The 17,500-nt window shown below is 50.7% G+C and overlaps 12 protein-coding genes across 12 annotated transcripts; 6 read left to right on the top strand and 6 right to left on the bottom strand.

The window, feature by feature from the left end:
- NEDG_00367 (uncharacterized protein) lies at positions 1 to 846 on the bottom strand (the record flags this gene model as incomplete). The annotated part of the gene is made up of 1 exon (XM_067687785.1): positions 1 to 846. One exon carries the CDS (start codon positions 844 to 846, stop codon positions 1 to 3), a length of 846 nt encoding a protein of 281 aa, XP_067545493.1.
- Positions 847 to 877: 31 nt separating this feature from the next.
- On the bottom strand, positions 878 to 1,450 carry NEDG_00366 (translation initiation factor 4E; the record flags this gene model as incomplete). The annotated part of the gene is made up of 1 exon (XM_067687784.1): positions 878 to 1,450. One exon carries the CDS (start codon positions 1,448 to 1,450, stop codon positions 878 to 880), a length of 573 nt encoding a protein of 190 aa, XP_067545492.1.
- A 32-nt stretch (positions 1,451 to 1,482) lies between these two features.
- On the bottom strand, positions 1,483 to 1,974 carry NEDG_00365 (uncharacterized protein; the record flags this gene model as incomplete). Its single annotated transcript, XM_067687783.1, has 1 exon — positions 1,483 to 1,974. One exon carries the CDS (start codon positions 1,972 to 1,974, stop codon positions 1,483 to 1,485), a length of 492 nt encoding a protein of 163 aa, XP_067545491.1.
- A 10-nt stretch (positions 1,975 to 1,984) lies between these two features.
- Positions 1,985 to 2,287, bottom strand: NEDG_00364 (uncharacterized protein; the record flags this gene model as incomplete). The annotated part of the gene is made up of 1 exon (XM_067687782.1): positions 1,985 to 2,287. One exon carries the CDS (start codon positions 2,285 to 2,287, stop codon positions 1,985 to 1,987), a length of 303 nt encoding a protein of 100 aa, XP_067545490.1.
- Positions 2,288 to 2,312: 25 nt separating this feature from the next.
- On the top strand, positions 2,313 to 3,791 carry NEDG_00363 (uncharacterized protein; the record flags this gene model as incomplete). The annotated part of the gene is made up of 1 exon (XM_067687781.1): positions 2,313 to 3,791. The coding sequence occupies one exon, from the start codon at positions 2,313 to 2,315 to the stop codon at positions 3,789 to 3,791; it is 1,479 nt and encodes a 492-aa protein (XP_067545489.1).
- Positions 3,792 to 3,849: 58 nt separating this feature from the next.
- NEDG_00362 (uncharacterized protein) lies at positions 3,850 to 4,707 on the bottom strand (the record flags this gene model as incomplete). Its single annotated transcript, XM_067687780.1, has 1 exon — positions 3,850 to 4,707. The coding sequence occupies one exon, from the start codon at positions 4,705 to 4,707 to the stop codon at positions 3,850 to 3,852; it is 858 nt and encodes a 285-aa protein (XP_067545488.1).
- Positions 4,708 to 4,875: 168 nt separating this feature from the next.
- NEDG_00361 (transcription factor IIIB 9 kDa subunit) lies at positions 4,876 to 6,276 on the top strand (the record flags this gene model as incomplete). The annotated part of the gene is made up of 1 exon (XM_067687779.1): positions 4,876 to 6,276. The coding sequence occupies one exon, from the start codon at positions 4,876 to 4,878 to the stop codon at positions 6,274 to 6,276; it is 1,401 nt and encodes a 466-aa protein (XP_067545487.1).
- A 32-nt stretch (positions 6,277 to 6,308) lies between these two features.
- Positions 6,309 to 6,602, top strand: NEDG_00360 (uncharacterized protein; the record flags this gene model as incomplete). The annotated part of the gene is made up of 1 exon (XM_067687778.1): positions 6,309 to 6,602. One exon carries the CDS (start codon positions 6,309 to 6,311, stop codon positions 6,600 to 6,602), a length of 294 nt encoding a protein of 97 aa, XP_067545486.1.
- Positions 6,603 to 6,882: 280 nt separating this feature from the next.
- NEDG_00359 (uncharacterized protein) lies at positions 6,883 to 9,297 on the bottom strand (the record flags this gene model as incomplete). The annotated part of the gene is made up of 1 exon (XM_067687777.1): positions 6,883 to 9,297. One exon carries the CDS (start codon positions 9,295 to 9,297, stop codon positions 6,883 to 6,885), a length of 2,415 nt encoding a protein of 804 aa, XP_067545485.1.
- A 379-nt stretch (positions 9,298 to 9,676) lies between these two features.
- NEDG_00358 (serum/glucocorticoid-regulated kinase 2) lies at positions 9,677 to 10,951 on the top strand (the record flags this gene model as incomplete). The annotated part of the gene is made up of 1 exon (XM_067687776.1): positions 9,677 to 10,951. The coding sequence occupies one exon, from the start codon at positions 9,677 to 9,679 to the stop codon at positions 10,949 to 10,951; it is 1,275 nt and encodes a 424-aa protein (XP_067545484.1).
- Positions 10,952 to 11,074: 123 nt separating this feature from the next.
- NEDG_00357 (transcription initiation factor TFIID subunit 7) lies at positions 11,075 to 11,824 on the top strand (the record flags this gene model as incomplete). The annotated part of the gene is made up of 1 exon (XM_067687775.1): positions 11,075 to 11,824. The coding sequence occupies one exon, from the start codon at positions 11,075 to 11,077 to the stop codon at positions 11,822 to 11,824; it is 750 nt and encodes a 249-aa protein (XP_067545483.1).
- Positions 11,825 to 12,412: 588 nt separating this feature from the next.
- Positions 12,413 to 17,461, top strand: NEDG_00356 (uncharacterized protein; the record flags this gene model as incomplete). The annotated part of the gene is made up of 1 exon (XM_067687774.1): positions 12,413 to 17,461. The coding sequence occupies one exon, from the start codon at positions 12,413 to 12,415 to the stop codon at positions 17,459 to 17,461; it is 5,049 nt and encodes a 1,682-aa protein (XP_067545482.1).
- Positions 17,462 to 17,500: the final 39 nt, after the last annotated feature.

Genomic DNA, 17,500 nt, shown 5'->3' with positions numbered 1-17,500 from the left:
TCAACCCTCAACTATTCGCTTCTTTCTGTTCAGCCGAATGATTTTCTCAGGCTCTCTTTTTCTGATTTCACTTCCTTTTATGGCAATGATAGTTGGTGGAATATCTGCCAAGTACTCTCGGTATTGCCGCGGGTGCTGGAGTATGCCGCGAAAGGACCCTGGGGGTGCAGCCTTTACCCGAACCTCCCCCTCCACAGCCCCTGCCTCTGCTCCAGCCTCTGCAATAATGAGGGTTCCATTGGTTAGATCCTTGCTGTTCGCTAGAATGGTAAGCATTTCAGTAATGTTCGGGTTCTGGTTCGGGGTCGGGCGTTGGTGGCTGTCTACCACTTCCCTTTGGTTGCTAACGCTTCGGGACAGAGGGTCGTCCTCCAATCTACCAATACACTGCACCAGGCCCGCGTACTTAGCTAGAGCCTCGGCTGCCCCAGGCCTTCTTACTTCTCGGTGCCCAAGCGCCTCAGCGGCGTAGCCTATGCCCTCAAGGACGCTTGTCCAGTACCCCCGCAGCTGGTCGTTGGTATACCCGGGGAGGTTCAGTGTCTGCCTCCCCAGCCAGAACGAAGGACTCGGCCTTGAGTAAACATACACCGTGGGCCGGCCCAGCTCCCAGGCCACCGCCCTAAGAGACCGAACCAGCACCTCCCGAGCCAGCCCCTTGACCGTGCAGATACTTTCCAGGGTATTTAGATGGAGCAATCTCTCTTCGGGGTAAAAAGTGCTGGTGCATAGACACACGAGCTGCTTTTCGCTGGCACAGAGTATGGCCAGGGAGTTTCCCTCTCTAAGCGCCCAGACCTCTAGTCTGTGTGCGATCTCTCCCTCCTGTCTCTCCTCAGTGGTCATTAAAAAAACAGGGCCATCTACTACGTTTGTTTTATTTTGTGGGGGCAGCGGGTGTTGGGTATGGGGGGATGCTTCTAAATGACGACTTGTCTTTCAGAGACTCGTCATTTCCTTTGAAGCTCACTGTAATTGTTGTTTTAAGGCCGAGAATGTTTTTTATCTCTGTTTCCTGGGCGAGCCGGGTGTTTTTATCGGGGCAGTCTCTCGTCCAGATAGAGAGAATCTTTTGGTGGCCCCGAATGCTTACAACCACCCCATTGACCGCCATGGTGGCAAAAGGTCCAATGGCCATTCGGAGGATAAGCCGCTCAAACAGTCTTTGGGCTGCAGTTCCTTTTTTTACTTTGATGATCCATTTTCCACCGTTAATGTTGCAAGGGTCTTCCCACATGGGCTGTATCTCCCCCTTAAAGAGACAGATATCGGTTATGGGCTTAATATCTGCGAGTTTGTGCAGTCTTCTTATTACGTAGAGAAATTCATTGATGCTCCTCATTTCTGCCTCCTGCTTGATTCTACTTTTAAAGTCTTCGGTGTCCCCGCGGTTGTGGACGGTGCGTGTGACCGAGGTGAGAACAAGTGGTATATCAAATATCTGCTCCATTCCAAAAAAAATAATTAAAACTATAAATATGTTTATGGCTGCCGCTGCGACGGTGTCTCATCCAGCAGGTTCTCTGTGGTGACAGGGCTGGTGTGGATGAGCACATAGGCTTCGTCGGTGGAAATGGCAAAAACTGTCGGCGCAAAGACGTCTGAAAGTGTCTCCTCGGGCCCAACGATCTGCAGAAAGGTGTCTGAGGTCATTTTTCGGGTAAAGTGCTTGTTTGGGCGGTGGAGATGGTACAGGTAGAGGGTTTTGGTGCGCATAAGGATCATTCCCTTGCTTCTGATGTCGCTGTACGTTCTGTAGTGGAGGTATCCCCGGGTCGAAGCATATTGGACCAGTGTATCAGTCAGTGGAAGCTTTAGCTCAAAGAGGGCCTCTTCTATCTGCAAAATAAGAACGTCTTCTTTCAGGCCGCATTTTCTCAGCTCGTGTCTTCCAGGGTCCTTTGGGATGTACCCCTCTGGCGTAGCTGCAAACCTCTCTGCCAGTGCTTGGTCAATGGACGCTGTCTCTTGCATTAAATTTTTACTACGGCTTTGGGCTAGTTGCCGATGCCTCTATCTGGTCGTACAGGGAGTGGATGTTTCTTTTTCCTTTCTCAGCGGGCACTTCAACTCCTATTTCTTCATTAATCACTGGAATGTCCCCAAAAAGGCTTCTCTCGTTACTAAAGAGTCCTGGGTTGGTGATAATGAGTCTATCTACCTCTGAGAGGGTGTTTTTGGGTTTTTGGCTGGTTTTTCTGGTTGCTAGCTTCTGCTGTGGCGGTGATTGGGCTGGGATAGCCGAAGTGACCACTAATGCCTTCTTCTCGGTGTAGTTAAAGTACATCTGTTTTTTATTTTAATTTGCAGCAATGAAGGAGACTGTGAGTAGTTCGATAAAAAAGGAGCTGGTGAATATTTTTACTAATTATATCAGAGTTACCCCGCTAGCCCAAATTAGCGAGCACCCCTTTGCCCTTCTAAGCGCGGAGTTTGAAGAGGTGCTCAATCAATTAAGGTTCATAAATAGAAGTATTGAAGAAAAAATTGCAGCCAAAACCAAGCACATCACCGAGAAACAAGCCAGAATCACCGAACTGTCCCGGCTTCTGGGAAAAAAAGACAAAGAAGAGAGCAGTGTCTGGATTGTTCGGGACAATCTAGCTGTTCAGGAGCAGAGCCTTCTTGAAGAGGTAGAAGAGCTTGAAAAAGAGCACACCCAACTGCAAGAAAGAATCAGGGCCAACCAAAAAGAGATAGAATACTTGAAGAAAGAGTGTGGAGAAGAAGGGGGGGAGGAGGAGGTGGAGCACTCAGTCAGCACCCTTGCCTTAACCCGAGCCAGTCTATCCAGGCTCCAGGAAAAGCTAGCCAGGCTCAAAGAGGAGAGTGTCCAGAAGATAGACGAAATCCACCAAACCCTGGCCCGCATAGGCCTGGGAGACCAATACGCCTACCCCGCCCTGAAAGAAGTACTTGAAGCAATCATAATGGGCACGTACACGTCATTGGACAAACCACGGGGCCAGCTACCAACCCAGGACCAGTCACAGGACAAACCGCGGGACCTGCCACCAACCCATGCCTTTTCCCTCTACGAGGTCAGAGACGTCCTTGAATGCCTAACTAGGACAGAAGTGGTTTTAGCAGAAAGAATAGATGCATACCAGCAAAGACACGCGCTCATCAAAGAGAAAGTCCCTGGATACATCGGCACGCCACACAGCCACGGTACAGCCCTTGCCACCATGCTTCATCTCGACCAAGAGATAAGAGAGATTGAAACTATCTATCAAGAAAAGATTGAAAGCATCATAATGGAGAACTTAGCTAAAATAGAAGTGGCGCGAAAGGAGCTAAGCGAGATTCAGGGCGTTTCAGAAGACCAGGCAGTAACTGCCCTACCTGACCTCTCCCAGCTCTCTTTCCATCAACAGGAAAGCTTCCTCACCAAGGCAGAGGCAGAAAGGGAAGCCCTGGAAAAAGAGTCAGCCATTCTCAAAGACATAAAAGCATTTATTCAGGAGAGGAAGGAACTGCTTGAGAAGATGTCTCTTTTTGAAGAAGCAGCCAGCGACCCCAGAAGACTCTTCAGAAGCTCGTTCCAGCTTGTTTCTGAAGAAAAGTTTCGTAAAATGGCTGTTCCCACCCTTCTGCGTGTAGAAAAAGAGATAATTAAGCTATATGAAGACTACCAGGCCCTATTCAAGAAAGAGCCTTTAGTCAATGGAGCAGCAATAGTACAGGATCTGCGCCTTGAAATATCCTCACGCATCATCAATGCCAACATTTTCATGACTGGCCGCATTGGGCAGCCCAACGTCTCAAAGTCTCGGATCTCAAAGCCCTGAAAATCTCGAAAACCTCGAAAACCCCGAAAATCCCGAAAACCTGAAAACCCGAAAAAACTCACTCACTTCCCTCCCCAAGCACTTCCTCCTTGGCCACGTCGGGCTTAATAGCGGAGCTTTTGGGGCATCGGGTGGCACTTAGGATAATAAAGTCATCTAGAAGTGGCGGGTGTGAAAGCGTGCTGCACGGGGTGGTGTACATGGAAGACAGTCTCTTTTTGCTGAGCAGGTACTCATAGTCTCGTAAATGGCTGCGCAAAAGATACTCTTTCTTTTCCCGGTAGATGCGAACCATTGGCTGGTCTAGAGATCTACTCTCCCTCTTTTCTTCAAGAAGGGTGTGTGGTGGCTTTGGCCTCTGGACCAGCTCTGGGTGCTGTTGCAAGTACTCCTGAACGTCTTTGTCTAGGTACTTCTTATCTTCAGTAACACTGTTTTCGGTCTCTTCCTCCCCGGTAAAATCTACCAACGCTCTGTCCCCTTCTGGTGATATTCGAATGGTATCACCTACTCTTAGTATTTCCAGAAGGGATTCTTCTTTATGTGAGGACTCCTCTTTCTTCAGTTGCTTGGTTGCATTGTTGTGGAAGTGGAGAAAGGAAATAAGCTCTTCTCTTCGGTAGGACCCTTCCACCCCAGCGCACTCCTCAATAAGTATTTGCTGAACGATTCGTGAGAAGGAGGCTGGACCGGCCGGTTCTCCTGGTGCTTCTTTAACGACACACTCCTCCTCTTTAGCCTCGTTGCAGCTTTCTAAAGTGCTTTTAAGATGGATGAGGCTTTTGCTGATGCAATCTAAGGTTATGTCTATCAGTATCTGCAGGGCCTGGCGATTAGCCTTCTCAAAGCCTACCTGGTGGAGTATTTCAACCACCACTGCCTGGAGTATTCTTGAGTGGGCTCGGACGTCTTCCATGAAAAAGAAAAACATTTTCGAAGATGTTGGTCTAAGAACCCCGAACCAGCGCACTCTAATGAACACCTTCCAAAAAGCCCGAAGACAAAGAAATTGTCTCTCTGGCCCAAGCGCCCCTTACTGCCCGCTACCCCTTCTCTAATATTTGAAAATTCTTTTACGCAAAGAATGAAGTGTGGAATATGCAAGACGTCAAAGATAGAAACAGACACAGCCCGTGATATAAGCTACTGTACATCTTGTGGCCTTGTTATTGAAGAAAGCACCATTGTTTCGGACGTCCAGTTCTCACAGGACACGAAAGGCGCTTCCGTCTTACAAGGGCAGTACGTCACTGCTGGAGATAGTCGCAAACTAGTTGGCGGAAAATTCATTACCACCAATCACATCGCCAACATAAAAACGATGGCCAAGTCCATTGGCGAGGCTCTTGGCATAGGAGAGGCACAGATTAACTCGGCTATGCGGTGGTACAACCTTTCCCTCCAGTTTAACTTTACCAAGGGAAGAAAAACCCAGGTTCTTCTGGCAGCCTGTCTCTACATTACCTGCCGCGAGGAGGAAACGCCGCACATGCTGATTGACTTCGCCGCAGTCCTTCGGGTGAACGTTTTCAAGATTGGGGGCGTCTTTCTCAAACTTACCCGGCTTCTTAACGTAACTGTGCCCCTGGTTGACCCGTCTCTCTACGTGCCCAGGTTCTGCAGCAAGCTGCAGCTGCCGGGCCAGGCAATTGCCCAGACGTCTCTCCGGCTAATTGCTAGAATGGATCGAGACTGGATGGTGGTTGGGCGCAAGCCTGCAGGCATTTGCGGGGCAGCTATTTTGGTGGCCAGCCGGATCCACAACACAGAAAGGTCGCTTGAGGAGGTCGCTGGGGTGGTCAAAGTGTGCGAAGCCACCATTAACAAGCGGCTGACCGAGCTTAAAGAAACAGCCACGGCCTCGCTCTCCATCAACGAGTTCAATACTATCTGGCTGGAAAAGGAAGAAGATCCCCCAATTATCAAGTTTAGGAGCAAAGTGCCCCACCGAGAGAGCGCCATCACCAACCAGCCCATTGCAGTGGACCTACACACCACCCGGGCCATCCGCCAGGAGATGCAGCCGGCCACTCCAAAGGAAGAATCGGACGACTTGGACGTTCCTGCCAGTCCATCAAGCATGTCGACCTCCCGGATTGACGAGATTGACACCGACGAGAACTCAGAAACCTCTGCAAACCTCGCAAACCTCGCAAACGCCAACCCCGAAAACGCCAATCTAAACCCCGAAAATCTGGAATACAATGACGAAAGCGATCTATCAGAAGAAGAGCTTGGCATGGACTCAGACGCCCTGCTGACTCCCGAAGAAACCAGGGAAAAAGAAAGGATCTGGGAGGCTATGCATGGAGAGTACCTGATGGAAAGAAAAAAAAGAGAAGTGCGCCATAAACCCAAGCCCAAGGCAAAGAAGCCCAAAGACACTGCCCTTCCGCTTGAAGAAGCCGTTGAATCAGCCGTTAAGACGAGGAACCTATCATCAAGGATCAACTACACGGCAATCAAAAGCTTGTTTCAGAAATAGAAACATAACCTCCAATCGACCTAGGACAGCAAATGGACAACAAGGTGGAGAAAGAGCTTGCTGGAGCACAGGACGACCTGAAAGAAGCAATCCACGCCGAGAAAGAGCGAGGAGCCTCGGCCTCAGAGCTCAAGCAGCAGTCCATTGACCTGGAGGGCTCGCTAACAGACTTTGAGAAAGAGTCAGCAGCTGCCAAGAACCGGATCTGGTGGAAGAGTGCCAAGTGGATGCTAATTGCCGGGATTTTCGTGTCTCTCATTTTATTGTGCCTATTCTGCTATATCTATGTAAAACTAAGACAGCTAAAACACAGTATGGGTTCTTAGCTAACTGCCACACAGCCCACTGCACATCTCGCGGTACATCTCGCGGTACTGCACTGTGTGCCCGTATCTGTAAGTATAACCAGGTTAGCTGTGGGGCGGTAGAGGTATGGGGAGAGTACCAACAATAAAATATGATTAGCAATGGTGTCGTGGTCGCGGCAGCAATGTGGCCCTAATCTGTCCCAAACCAGCCCGAACACAAGTGGTACCATTTAAGGTTCGGGTAAGGGTTGGTGCCGGTCTGGCACCCCGGACACTGACACACACCTTACCCAATTTATTACTGTGAAAAAGGCGTAGACACCTCTGTCCATCGGTCCTCTGAGGAGATAGCCTTGTTAATGGTCTTTGGGAGAATAGCGCCTTGCTTTTCCTTCATCCCCTCTATTCTTCTGAGCGCCCGCTTCATGGCCCCTCGCTTCTCCTTGACGTTTTGAACCTCTGAAAGACTGACGTGGTAAATGCTTTCCATAAGCGAGATTCTCTCCGGCTTTTCAGTGAGTAGTCCCACCACCGAGGCCCTGACTGTTTCTTCAGAGTTATTTACGTATATCGACACAAGCATGTTAACAACGGCACTTTCTATCTGCATCTGGTGGGCGCTCTCTCGGCCCGTCTCCAGCACCCTCTTTATCCCCAGGAACATTCCCCGGATGGGGAAGTCTCCCTGCCCAACTATCTCGTAAAGCACTGAGACCTCGTCGGCCACGCACTCGGCTGTGACCCGGTCCAGGAGCTGCTGGATGTCCGCATTGTGCTCATAATCTCCCGTGGCGAGTTGCTGCTCACTGTCCCGCCTGATCCTGCTCCAGATCCGGTGGATAAAAGCCGTGTGGATGGTTCCTGTTAGGTTAGGTAAAATTTTGGCAATCTTTTTAAGCTCCAGGAAGGTTCCCTGATCTATTTTGCTAAAAATTTTCTCAATAATGGGCTGCCCAAGAAGCTCGGTGGCATCTATCCCCGGCACCGAACCCTTTCCCGACCCACTCCGGGACGGCGCGCTCCCCTGTGACAGCACCTTCGATATCGCATCTATCTCGTTGGTCAGGTCGCCCTCCTTCTCCAGGAAGTACCTCTGGAACTCCCCAAAGACTTCCCCGACTATTTCCGGGCACTTGGTTATTGCCGAGACAAAAGCGGCCACCCCCTTCCCTTCAAAGCCCTGCATCGTATGCAGAACCAGGTCTTTTCTTCCCAGGAGCACGGCACAGGTTACAGCTAAATCGAGCGAGTAGTACCCTGAGACCTCAATTGCCTTCTCATAGACCTGCATCACCACCGAAAGATCAAGCCGGCCCTGCTTCTCCGCGCCCTCCAGGCAGTCCTTCACGGCCGCACACTCCTTCCCCGTTCTCAGGTCAACGTCTTTAACGGCCTCTGTACTGTACTCCCCCCTGATGACTGTCTGCCTCAGGTTAAGATAGGCTGAGGAGAGGTAGACGGGGGCCACCGCCCGCTTTAGCAGGGCCTCGCACGCGTGGGTGGGGATGGACTCGTTGAAGGCCGACAAAAACTCAGTCACGGCCACGGGAAAAGCCGTCCCAACCATGTCCAGGGCCCGAACGATAAAGTCGTTAGAGGCCGCTCCCAGGCTTAGGTGGAGGCTGCAGATCGTTAGCAGCATCTGCCCCGGGTTCTCCCCAAGAACCACCCCCATGTCCTCGGCCGACTCCCCCGGGCCCTGCATCCCCGGGGAGGCCTGGGCTGGCGGGGTGAGCGTTCCGTTCTTCTGCAGGAGGTACCCCTTGGCCCGCGAGACGTACACCTTCAGAGCGGCCAGAACGGTCTCTCCCTCAATGATGTCTTTAAGCTCGTGGATGCTATCGCAGAGTATCTCCCTAAGCAGCAGGTCAAAGCTGCCCGTTCCCATGCACTTGGGCAGTGACTGGTGGCCAAAAGACGAGGCACACTCCACCAAGGCCTCCAGAGCCTCCATCTCGCTCTGTTTCAGCTCGCGGTAGTTCTTGTAGAGAAAGTCGGCAATGGCCCCAAAAAGCTCGCTTGTGGAGTCGAGAGAAAGCTCGCTGATGAGCTCTGAGACCCCTTCTGTAAACCCGAAGCCGTCGACAAACACCCTTTTCAGGCACTCCTCCGAGGCGATCCCGATGCGGCACATGATGGCCAGCACCTCTATGCACTGGTCCTTGGAAAACTCTTGCAGCACCAAGAGAAACAGGGCGTTAATTGCGGCGCCAATGTGCTTCTTCAGCTCGTACCTTCGTTCTTCCGTTATTTCCAGGGAGTCTGCTACCTGTCCAAGAAAGTTTTTCAGGATCTCAAACCCAAGCCGCTGCCTCTGTGAGAGCAGCCCTGAGACGCGCTCCACAAAGCGGGCCATCTTCACCGGCCAGAAAAGCAGGGCCAGGGACGAGTAGAGGGCTGATACTCTGGCCATTTCCATCCGGTCGTTCGTTCCAACGCCAACGTCAAGCAAGTGCTCGACCTTTTCAATGAAAACGTCAAGCTCTTCTTCGCTCCCCCGCTGCTGCATCGGGCTAATCCCTTTCTGCAGCAGAAGCAGGGAGTAGAACCGTCCAAGGGCGTCCTCTACCTCAATTGTTTGGAATATACTGCCAATTCCCTCTTGGTTATCTAAAAAACCCAAAAGTCTTGTTTCCAGGGCGCTGGTCATGTTGCCCCCTGTTTTTGCCAGGCCAATGAGCTCTCTTAACTCAGTTACGCTGAAAGACTGCATACTCCTTAAAAATAAAAATAATTTAAACAGCCGCTCCCACGGGGCAATGCCTATTGAAGCAGCCCCAGATAGCCAAGAGAGCATCAAATACGAAATCCTGGAAATCATTGAGCTAATGGAAGAGCAGATAAAAACAGCCCGCGCCAAGCAAAGCATGCTTGAATCTCTCATGGCCACGACCGGGAAAACCTCGAAGCAGCTTGGAGCCATGGCTGAGCTCTCAAAAGAGGCGGAAAAAAAGGTGGCTGGCCGCGGCCAAAAGCGCCTGGGAGCTTCTCTGGCCGCTGCAGCTGTAACAGGCACCCTCTGCCTCCTCGCCTACCTCTGGTGGAGATAGTGCTAAGATACAAAAATAAAGACTTTATTTGCAAAATACTGTATGGATCTGATAAAGAAGGTGGTTAGACGTCTCTTTTACCCGAAAAAAAAGCCTTCAGTTCCAACGGTGGTCATTGGTGCAGTAACAGTCACGCTTACAAGAACTGTCTGCTCCCAGGAGGTCCACATTGAGTTCCGGGGACACGCGGCCACGCTCTCGGCCCAGAATCCGCGCACTTTTTTTGACGTCTTTGAGCATGGCACCCTCTACATCCGCGTCGGCAGAAAGCGGGAAAAGATAAAAACAGCAACGATGGCGGCCAGTGAAGCACTGGCCTGTGGTGGAGCTGCTTTTACCCTGGAGTTTTCAGCGCGAAAGAAGAAGCTTGGCCTGGAAGACTTCCAGTTTTTGCGCCTCATTGGCAAGGGCACCTTTGGAAAGGTCATCCTCGTCAAGCACATCCGGACCGAGCGCCTCTACGCCTGCAAAATCATCAAAAAGACAGTTTCCCACGACTCCATTGAAAAGATGGTCAACGAAAAGAACATTCTCTCCCAAATCCACTCCCCCTTCCTCATCCACCTGCTCGCTTCGTTCCAAACGGAGGACAAGGTCTTTCTTATTCTGCCGTACATTGAGGGCGGCGAGCTTTTCCACCACCTTGAAGAGCACAAAGCGTTTTCGGAGGACGTAGCTAGGTTTTACTTCTGCGAGCTGCTCCTGGCCGTTGCCTACCTCCACCAGAACAAAATCATCTACCGAGACATTAAGCCGGAAAACGTTCTGCTGGACAAGACGGGGCACATCGTCCTCTGCGACTTCGGGATGAGCACCCAAAGCGCTCTAGCTACCACCTACTGTGGCACCCCAGAGTACATTGCCCCGGAAATCATTCGAAATGAGGCGTACGATGAGTCTGTTGACTACTACACCCTGGGCGTGCTTCTTTACGAGATGGTTTGTGGGTCTCCGCCGTTTTTCCTGCTTGAGGGAGAAGATGCCGGGGATTTGGAGAACCGGATTCTTTTTTCAGCCATTGAGTACCCCCAGGCGCTCTCCGCGGAGATAAAAAGCCTGCTCGCCCTGCTGATGCACCGGGTGCCTGCCAGGCGCCCCAGGCCCGAGCAGATCAAGAAGCACGCTTTCTTTGGCGGGATAGATTGGGACAGGGTGCAGAGGCGAGAGTACCTCCCGGAAATACTTCCACCAGCACCCGAGCTAAAAGAAGGGGCCATCCCCACCGACTCAATGGACACCCCCTATGACACCTACCAGGGGATACTTCCCGGGTTCACTTATTGTCAGGAGGATTGGGACGCCAATGACCCAGAGTAAGGCTGGGCGGTCTGTGGCAGTCTGTGGCAGTCTGTGGCGGTCTGTGGCGGTCTGTGGCGGTCTGTGGCAGTCTGTGGCAGTCTGTGGCTAGTTTTAGCATTGGCTGGTTGTGGAATATTTTTTATGGAGGAGCAGTTCATAATTCGTCCACCAGAGAGCATTGCTGATAGAATTAACGAGGACGTTAAGAAAGGGGCACTGAGCAACATTGCCATTAAGATGATCTCCTCCAAGGAGGGAATTCTTACCTACGATGGGAAGACATATACTGGATGTATTACAGACCTTCCATGTATTATAGAGTCACACAAAACGCTGGACAATCGGCAGTTCATCAAAATAGCTGACATTGCTAAGATCTTCGTTTTTTCAGATGAGGCTAGCTCCCTCCCAGCACAGGCCGAGGAAGCCTCTTTGTCTGGGCTTACGCCGCCAATGAAGTACGTCCGCAGCAACCGGTTCAGGAAAAGACTCACCAAGGCGCCAATCATTGAGGAAATAGAGAAGGCAGTTAGTCGCTTGTTGGAGAAGGACAAGGAGGCTATCCGGGTTGATGTTCAGGTAATGAACAAGGATGAGAACGAGTCAGAAGAAGATGTTTCTTCACTAGCCGCAGAAATTGAGCTTAACCTCCTAGAAAGCGAGAAAACGGCCCAATCACTTCCTGAGCAAGCAGAGGAGCCGAACGAGGAGCTATCAGAGAGGGAGGAGCAGCTGAAAGAGCTGCTAATTCGCCTGCAAGAAAAGAAGGAGCATCTTAATACGATTGCCAACCCCATCCTCCAAAAAAGGTTCCAGGAAACAATTACACAGCTTGAAAATGAGAAGGACGTTCTCGAACAAATCATCAAAGACCTTTCCCAGACCCTCTAAGTACTGGTGCGGTGGTCCTCTATAATAAACTAAGTACTGATACTTTGTGGTGTGTGGTGTGTGGTATGTAGCTGTGGCAGTGTGTGGTATGTAGCTGTAGCAGTGTGTGGCATGTGGTATGTAACCTGTAGCAGTGTGTGGTATGTGGTAGGCAGTATGTGGGCTGTAACCTGTGGCAATGTGTGGCATATAGGTATGCACTCCTGGGTATTGGGTGTACGACCGGCCTGGACCCGTACAGAATTGTAAAATAGTAAGGAACTAAAATAAAAAGAGTAGGGAGGTTGTTGATGTTGGGGTGGAAGAGGTGCGCGTGATTGAAGGTTTCAGGGTGGAGTGTTTGGTTTAGATCGAAGGCGTTTTGTGTTCGGAGCACAAAAATGTTGACGAAGGCATGTTGGGATGGGTGTAGGAAAAGGTAGGGCTCCAGTTTTGGTAGTGTTTTTGATGATGGTTCTTATATATTTTATTTCCTTTTTTGCTCCAGGGTTGTTACTACTTATGGGAATTTGATAGTTTATATCGAAAATGAAATTGCCACATTAGGAATCTGCACATGTATATAAGAACGAGACAAACCACTGCACAATGAGATTTAAGGTCGCGGTGATAGCAATGATTATATGGCAATCACTCTGCACTCGGTGTGCAGAAGGTGGCGGCAATAATCCCCCGACAAAAGCCAAAGAAGAAAAGAAAGGCGATCTGGATGAGTTTGATACAGATGAGTTTATTTCCAACCCGGCACAGTATGCCAAAGACCATAACTGGACTGTGAATTTGAATGCGTATGATGACATGGATCTCCCAGAGTCTGAGAAATACGATCTAACCAACCCTGACGATATTAGAAGGTCACTAGGAATGATTGGTGGGTACTATTCGAATGTTTTCATTAACAAGAGCCGTGCCGAGAAGTTGTTCGGTGTTAAGCCAGCAATAATACCCATGCCAAACTATTCATCTCAGTATTGGGGGCTGAACAGACTCGAACCCGAATATGATCCACTGGACAGGCCGTGTATCTACAACCCCCCTTATACTGGCGGAACCGTTCTCTCCCCAATACCCGAAGAGACTGAAGAAGAGCTGGCCCGGGAGATGGCCGATGACCCTGCTTATTATACTGCCCTACGCCAGGAGTATGCTAACCAGAACAAACATGCCAACTCTATGAACAACCCGTTCGTGGACAACACCTCCATGAACAACCCGTTCGTGGACAACACCTCCATGAACAACCCGTTCGTGGACAACACTTCCATGAACAACCCGTTCTTAACTGAAGGGTTCGTAGGGTTCATAGATGACGAGCTCTTTTATGGCCCCCAGAACACACAGAACATTGGGACAGAGCAGCAAGGCATTAGTATGTCGGCCAGTAGGTCCATGTCTGAAATAACTGCCCAGAACTCTGCTTCAAGGGAGACACACACCTACAGCTCGGACCTGAGAACTTACAACGGGTCGTATAATGGCCCACAAGAGCCGCAGGCACAGCCTTCTACTTCCAACTATGTCTGGCCACATAGTTCCACTTCTGCAAACGCCTCCAGTCAGTCAGCTGCCGACTTCGCATACAGTTACGCACGCGATTCGAGCCATATACCCAATTACAATCCACCTGAGTCATTCGCTTCTAACCTGCCACACACTATTACCTCGGAAGAGTCGTCATCTTCCAGCCAGTCAACAGTGAGAAGCGTTGGTGGGGCTCGGGATTGGGTAGCCAGACCAGTAACACACAACTATGATTCCGAGGGAGCATCGGGTGGCATATACAACAACTTCGTCTCCAGGCCCACCTACATCCCAGGCACCGCACCAGAGGATAACCAAATGCCTCAAGGCTGGGTGCCACACCGAACAGCAAGCACCCATGGCAACAATGCCCATACTGATACCCATACCCAAGACCCAAGAAAAAGCCCAATTTTTACCACGGTGAAAAATAATGGGGAGATTGAGGAATGGCTAGGAAGTTGGGCACTACCAAGCACAGCGAGCACAAGTAATATCTCAATGAAGGCAATGGACGGCGCGGCGCACAGCACAATGCACGACAGAATTCACAACACAATGGATGGCACAATTCACGACACAATGCACAGCACAATGCACGACCCAACGAGCACCCTTATTCCCACAAAGGTGGGCCAGAACGAGATACTACTACGGACACAGCGATCTACAAGCACCCACGGCTCAGTCCACGGTTCAACCAATACCTCAACCAATACCTCAGCCCACGGTTCAACCAATACCACAACCCATCAAAATGTAGTCCATAGCCCTGTTCTCATACCCGAAGAGGAGGATAACATCCCGGATGACTGGTTGGACCCTCGAGTAACCACTACCTACGGTTCAACCAACACCTCAGCCCATGGTTCAACCAACACCTCAACCCATACCCCCACCTTTATCACAACCAAAACTATCGAGTTGGGAGGATATTCCTCACCTGAGCCAGCAATGGAACCAAACACCCATAGTACTGACAACTCAGTCTACGTGTCAACCCATACCCCCACCTTTATCACAACCAAAACTATCGAGTTGGGAGGATATTCCTCACCTGAGCCAGCAATGGAACCAAACACCCATAGTACTGACAACTCAGTCTACGTGTCAACCCATACCCCCACCTTTATCACAACCAAAACTATCGAGTTGGGAGGGTATTCCTCACCTGAGCCAGCAATGGAACCAAACACCCATAGTACTGACAACTCAGTCTACGGTTCGAACCGTGGCTCAGTCCACGGCTCAACTCACAGCCTTGGTCCCACAATGATGGAGGAGAACGAGATGGTTCACGATGGGGCCCTGGAGCAAACAACAACCATCCATAGTGCTGCCAACTCTGTCCACGGCTCAGCACACGACCTAGCCCACAGCCCTGTTCCCACAGCGGAGGATCAGGTTGAGATACTACAACGAACAAAACGAGCAACAGGCATCCATAGTGTTGCTAACTCGGACCACAGCCGTGTTCCCACAGGAGAAGATCTCGAGATAGCATATTATTATTGCTCGCTAGGCCGGGTACCAGACACCCATAGTGCTGGTATCTCAAACCGCGACCTAGCCCACAGCCCTATTGCCACAGAAGTGGAGCAAGATGTGCTACTGCCCCGAACACCAAGCATCCACAGTGTTGCCAGCTCGGGCCATAACTCACCAGCAAGGTTTTCACCAATTAACATTGCGCCCATAACCCAAAACAACCCAGCCATTATTGCCCCACAGTTTGCTAGGCACAGCCCAGCTGCTGAATTGCAGGAACTGGCTGTGAGGGCAATAACACCCCACTCAGAACCAGATACGCGTGTTTCGGGTGCAGAGAGATCTGCTAGTGTAGAGACCCTATTCAGCTACTACTCGGCAGATGATAACTCCGAGGAAAGAACACGTTTAGGTGTTCAGAATGCACTGGATGCACTGGATGACCTGGATGGATATTCTGAGCCGTTCCCCGAAGTTCAAAGTGAGCCAACAGCTCTACCCAGTTACATTGCTTCTGTCAATAACTACAGGTCTTTAATGGGCGCCCCAAAGAAGGGGTGCAGATTTGCTGGGCAGAAAGAAGGGTACAGGGAGGACAGGAACCAGATAGGAACCAACAACATGGCCACAGAAAGCGCTGTTCCCAAGCTTACCGAAACAGCAGGCGTGCTGGGTGTGGAAGAGCCTAGGCTGGTCCCGGTTATAACAGCCAATAACGGCGAGGAGCAAGCACTGGCCCTTTACCATGGGCCACCAAGTGCAGAAATGGCTGAAGAGCCATTAGGCACAGTTTCTTCCATAAGCCAAGCACCAAGAATCAACAGCGTTGGGACCCAAACGGCGAACACGCCCGGCCCTGCATTGGCCATGGACGTTCCCACAGACGGATACATGCTGATTGACTTCAACAAAGGAGAGGTTCATTGCCCAGGCGACCACCAAGACTACATCCACTGGGACATTCCTATTGATTATTACCAATACCCTTCAACCAGTGGAACTAACCAATGCGATGGGCTCCTGCCAACAGCCAAAACGTTCTCCGCCCCAACCAAGTCCAACCAGAACACTAACACCTCGTATCTGCCACCAATAGCGCCCAACCCCGAACCAGCCCAAAAACCCTCTGAGCCTGCACCCTACGTGCCAGCCTACGGCCCATGGACATACCAGGTACCACGAACACGGGAGTATGCCCCGCCAAGAGTACCGGTCTACATCCCAGGGAGTTACCAAGCAGGCCAGGCGCCAGAGTATATCACACAAAGAATACCGGCCTATAGGCCAGGACACTGCCAAGCAGGCATGCCAGGGTATGTCCTACAGACAGTGCCAGAGTATGATCCATACTCAAACCCGTACCCAGTTTCAACCCAACCCCCCACTTACGACCCAGGCTATGAAATACTTGGCTTTGAAACCCCGGAAGACCAACAGTATAGCAACTACGGGAATTACGGGAGTTACGGGAATTACGAAAGATACGGAGACTACGGGGACTACGGGAATCACGAAAAATACGGGGACTACGGGAGCTACGAAAAATACGAAAACCACGAAAACCACGAGGACAGCAAAGAAGACTACTCAATGCCTATCATGGAGGCGTTTACTGCGGGAGATGACTTCTTTGTGCCATCTGCCAACCCCCAGGCCGAGAGGGAAGAGGCTGTGAAAGAGGTGGTCTTGCTACTTGGAGAGTCTCTTAACAATCCAGATCCAAGTGTCTTTGATAAGATGATTGAAGATGCTATTTCCTTCGAAGAACAAGAGGAAAGAAAGGGCCTGGTTCTGCGTGGAGGGAATGCGCCGGGCGCGTTTTCTCTTTCTTTTGAGGAGAGCCCTTCAGGCATTACTCGCGAATTGCTTGCAGTTCTTAAGCCATTCAAAAGGGTCTGTGCTTTCTATGTTGATCCGCACAGACTAACCACGGGCGACAGTCTTGATGTGGTGAAGGAAATAATGAACAACAGCCACGTCGTTGGTCTGTCAGTAAGTAGCAAAAAGAGCTTGAAGCTGTTGACCAAGGAAGGGTCAAGAAGACTTATCAAAAAGGCGTACGACCTGTTTGTTGCCAAGGTTGGGTGGATACCACAGTCAGTGCGTCTACCGTACCAGGGCTACTCAAACGACGACATCAAGTACTGCATTGAAGAGCTCAACTTGGTGGTGACAGAAGCTAACTACGACACACTCGACTATCTTGACCTGCGCTTCGTTAAAACACTGGCTAAGTTCTTGGCAGATCCCAGCACCCAGGAGATAGCCCTGGTGCTTGTGCAGCGAGACAAGTACATGCACTCAGTGAGAGGGGTCAAGAATCTTATTGGGGTGCTTATGGGACGGGGCTTTATCTTTGCCAACTTTAACGAAATGACTGGAGTGGAAACGCTCAACAAGAAAGGCGCCTCTGCCTTGATTAAAAAAGCACTCCGGGCAACAAGTAAGGCATTTCCAAAGTCTATGGCAATGGGTGAAGAAGTGGTAATGCCAAAAGTTACTGCCAATGCCAAAACCTACCCCGAGCAGAAGAAAAGGAGCAGTACTGCAGCTACTGCCGCCAAAATAGCAGCACTGGGTGGTGTGGTCGTAGGGGGCACAGCACTGGCAACCTTCGTGCTTATCTAACAATAAAGTGGGCAGTTCAACATAGTTTTATTGGGGCGT

Source organism: Nematocida displodere (assembly GCF_001642395.1).
Source record: "Nematocida displodere strain JUm2807 chromosome Unknown 1, whole genome shotgun sequence".
Taxonomy (NCBI): domain Eukaryota; kingdom Fungi; phylum Microsporidia; genus Nematocida; species Nematocida displodere.
The sequence above is the reverse complement of the archived record's forward strand: the minus strand, read 5'-3'. Positions and strand labels throughout refer to the sequence as shown.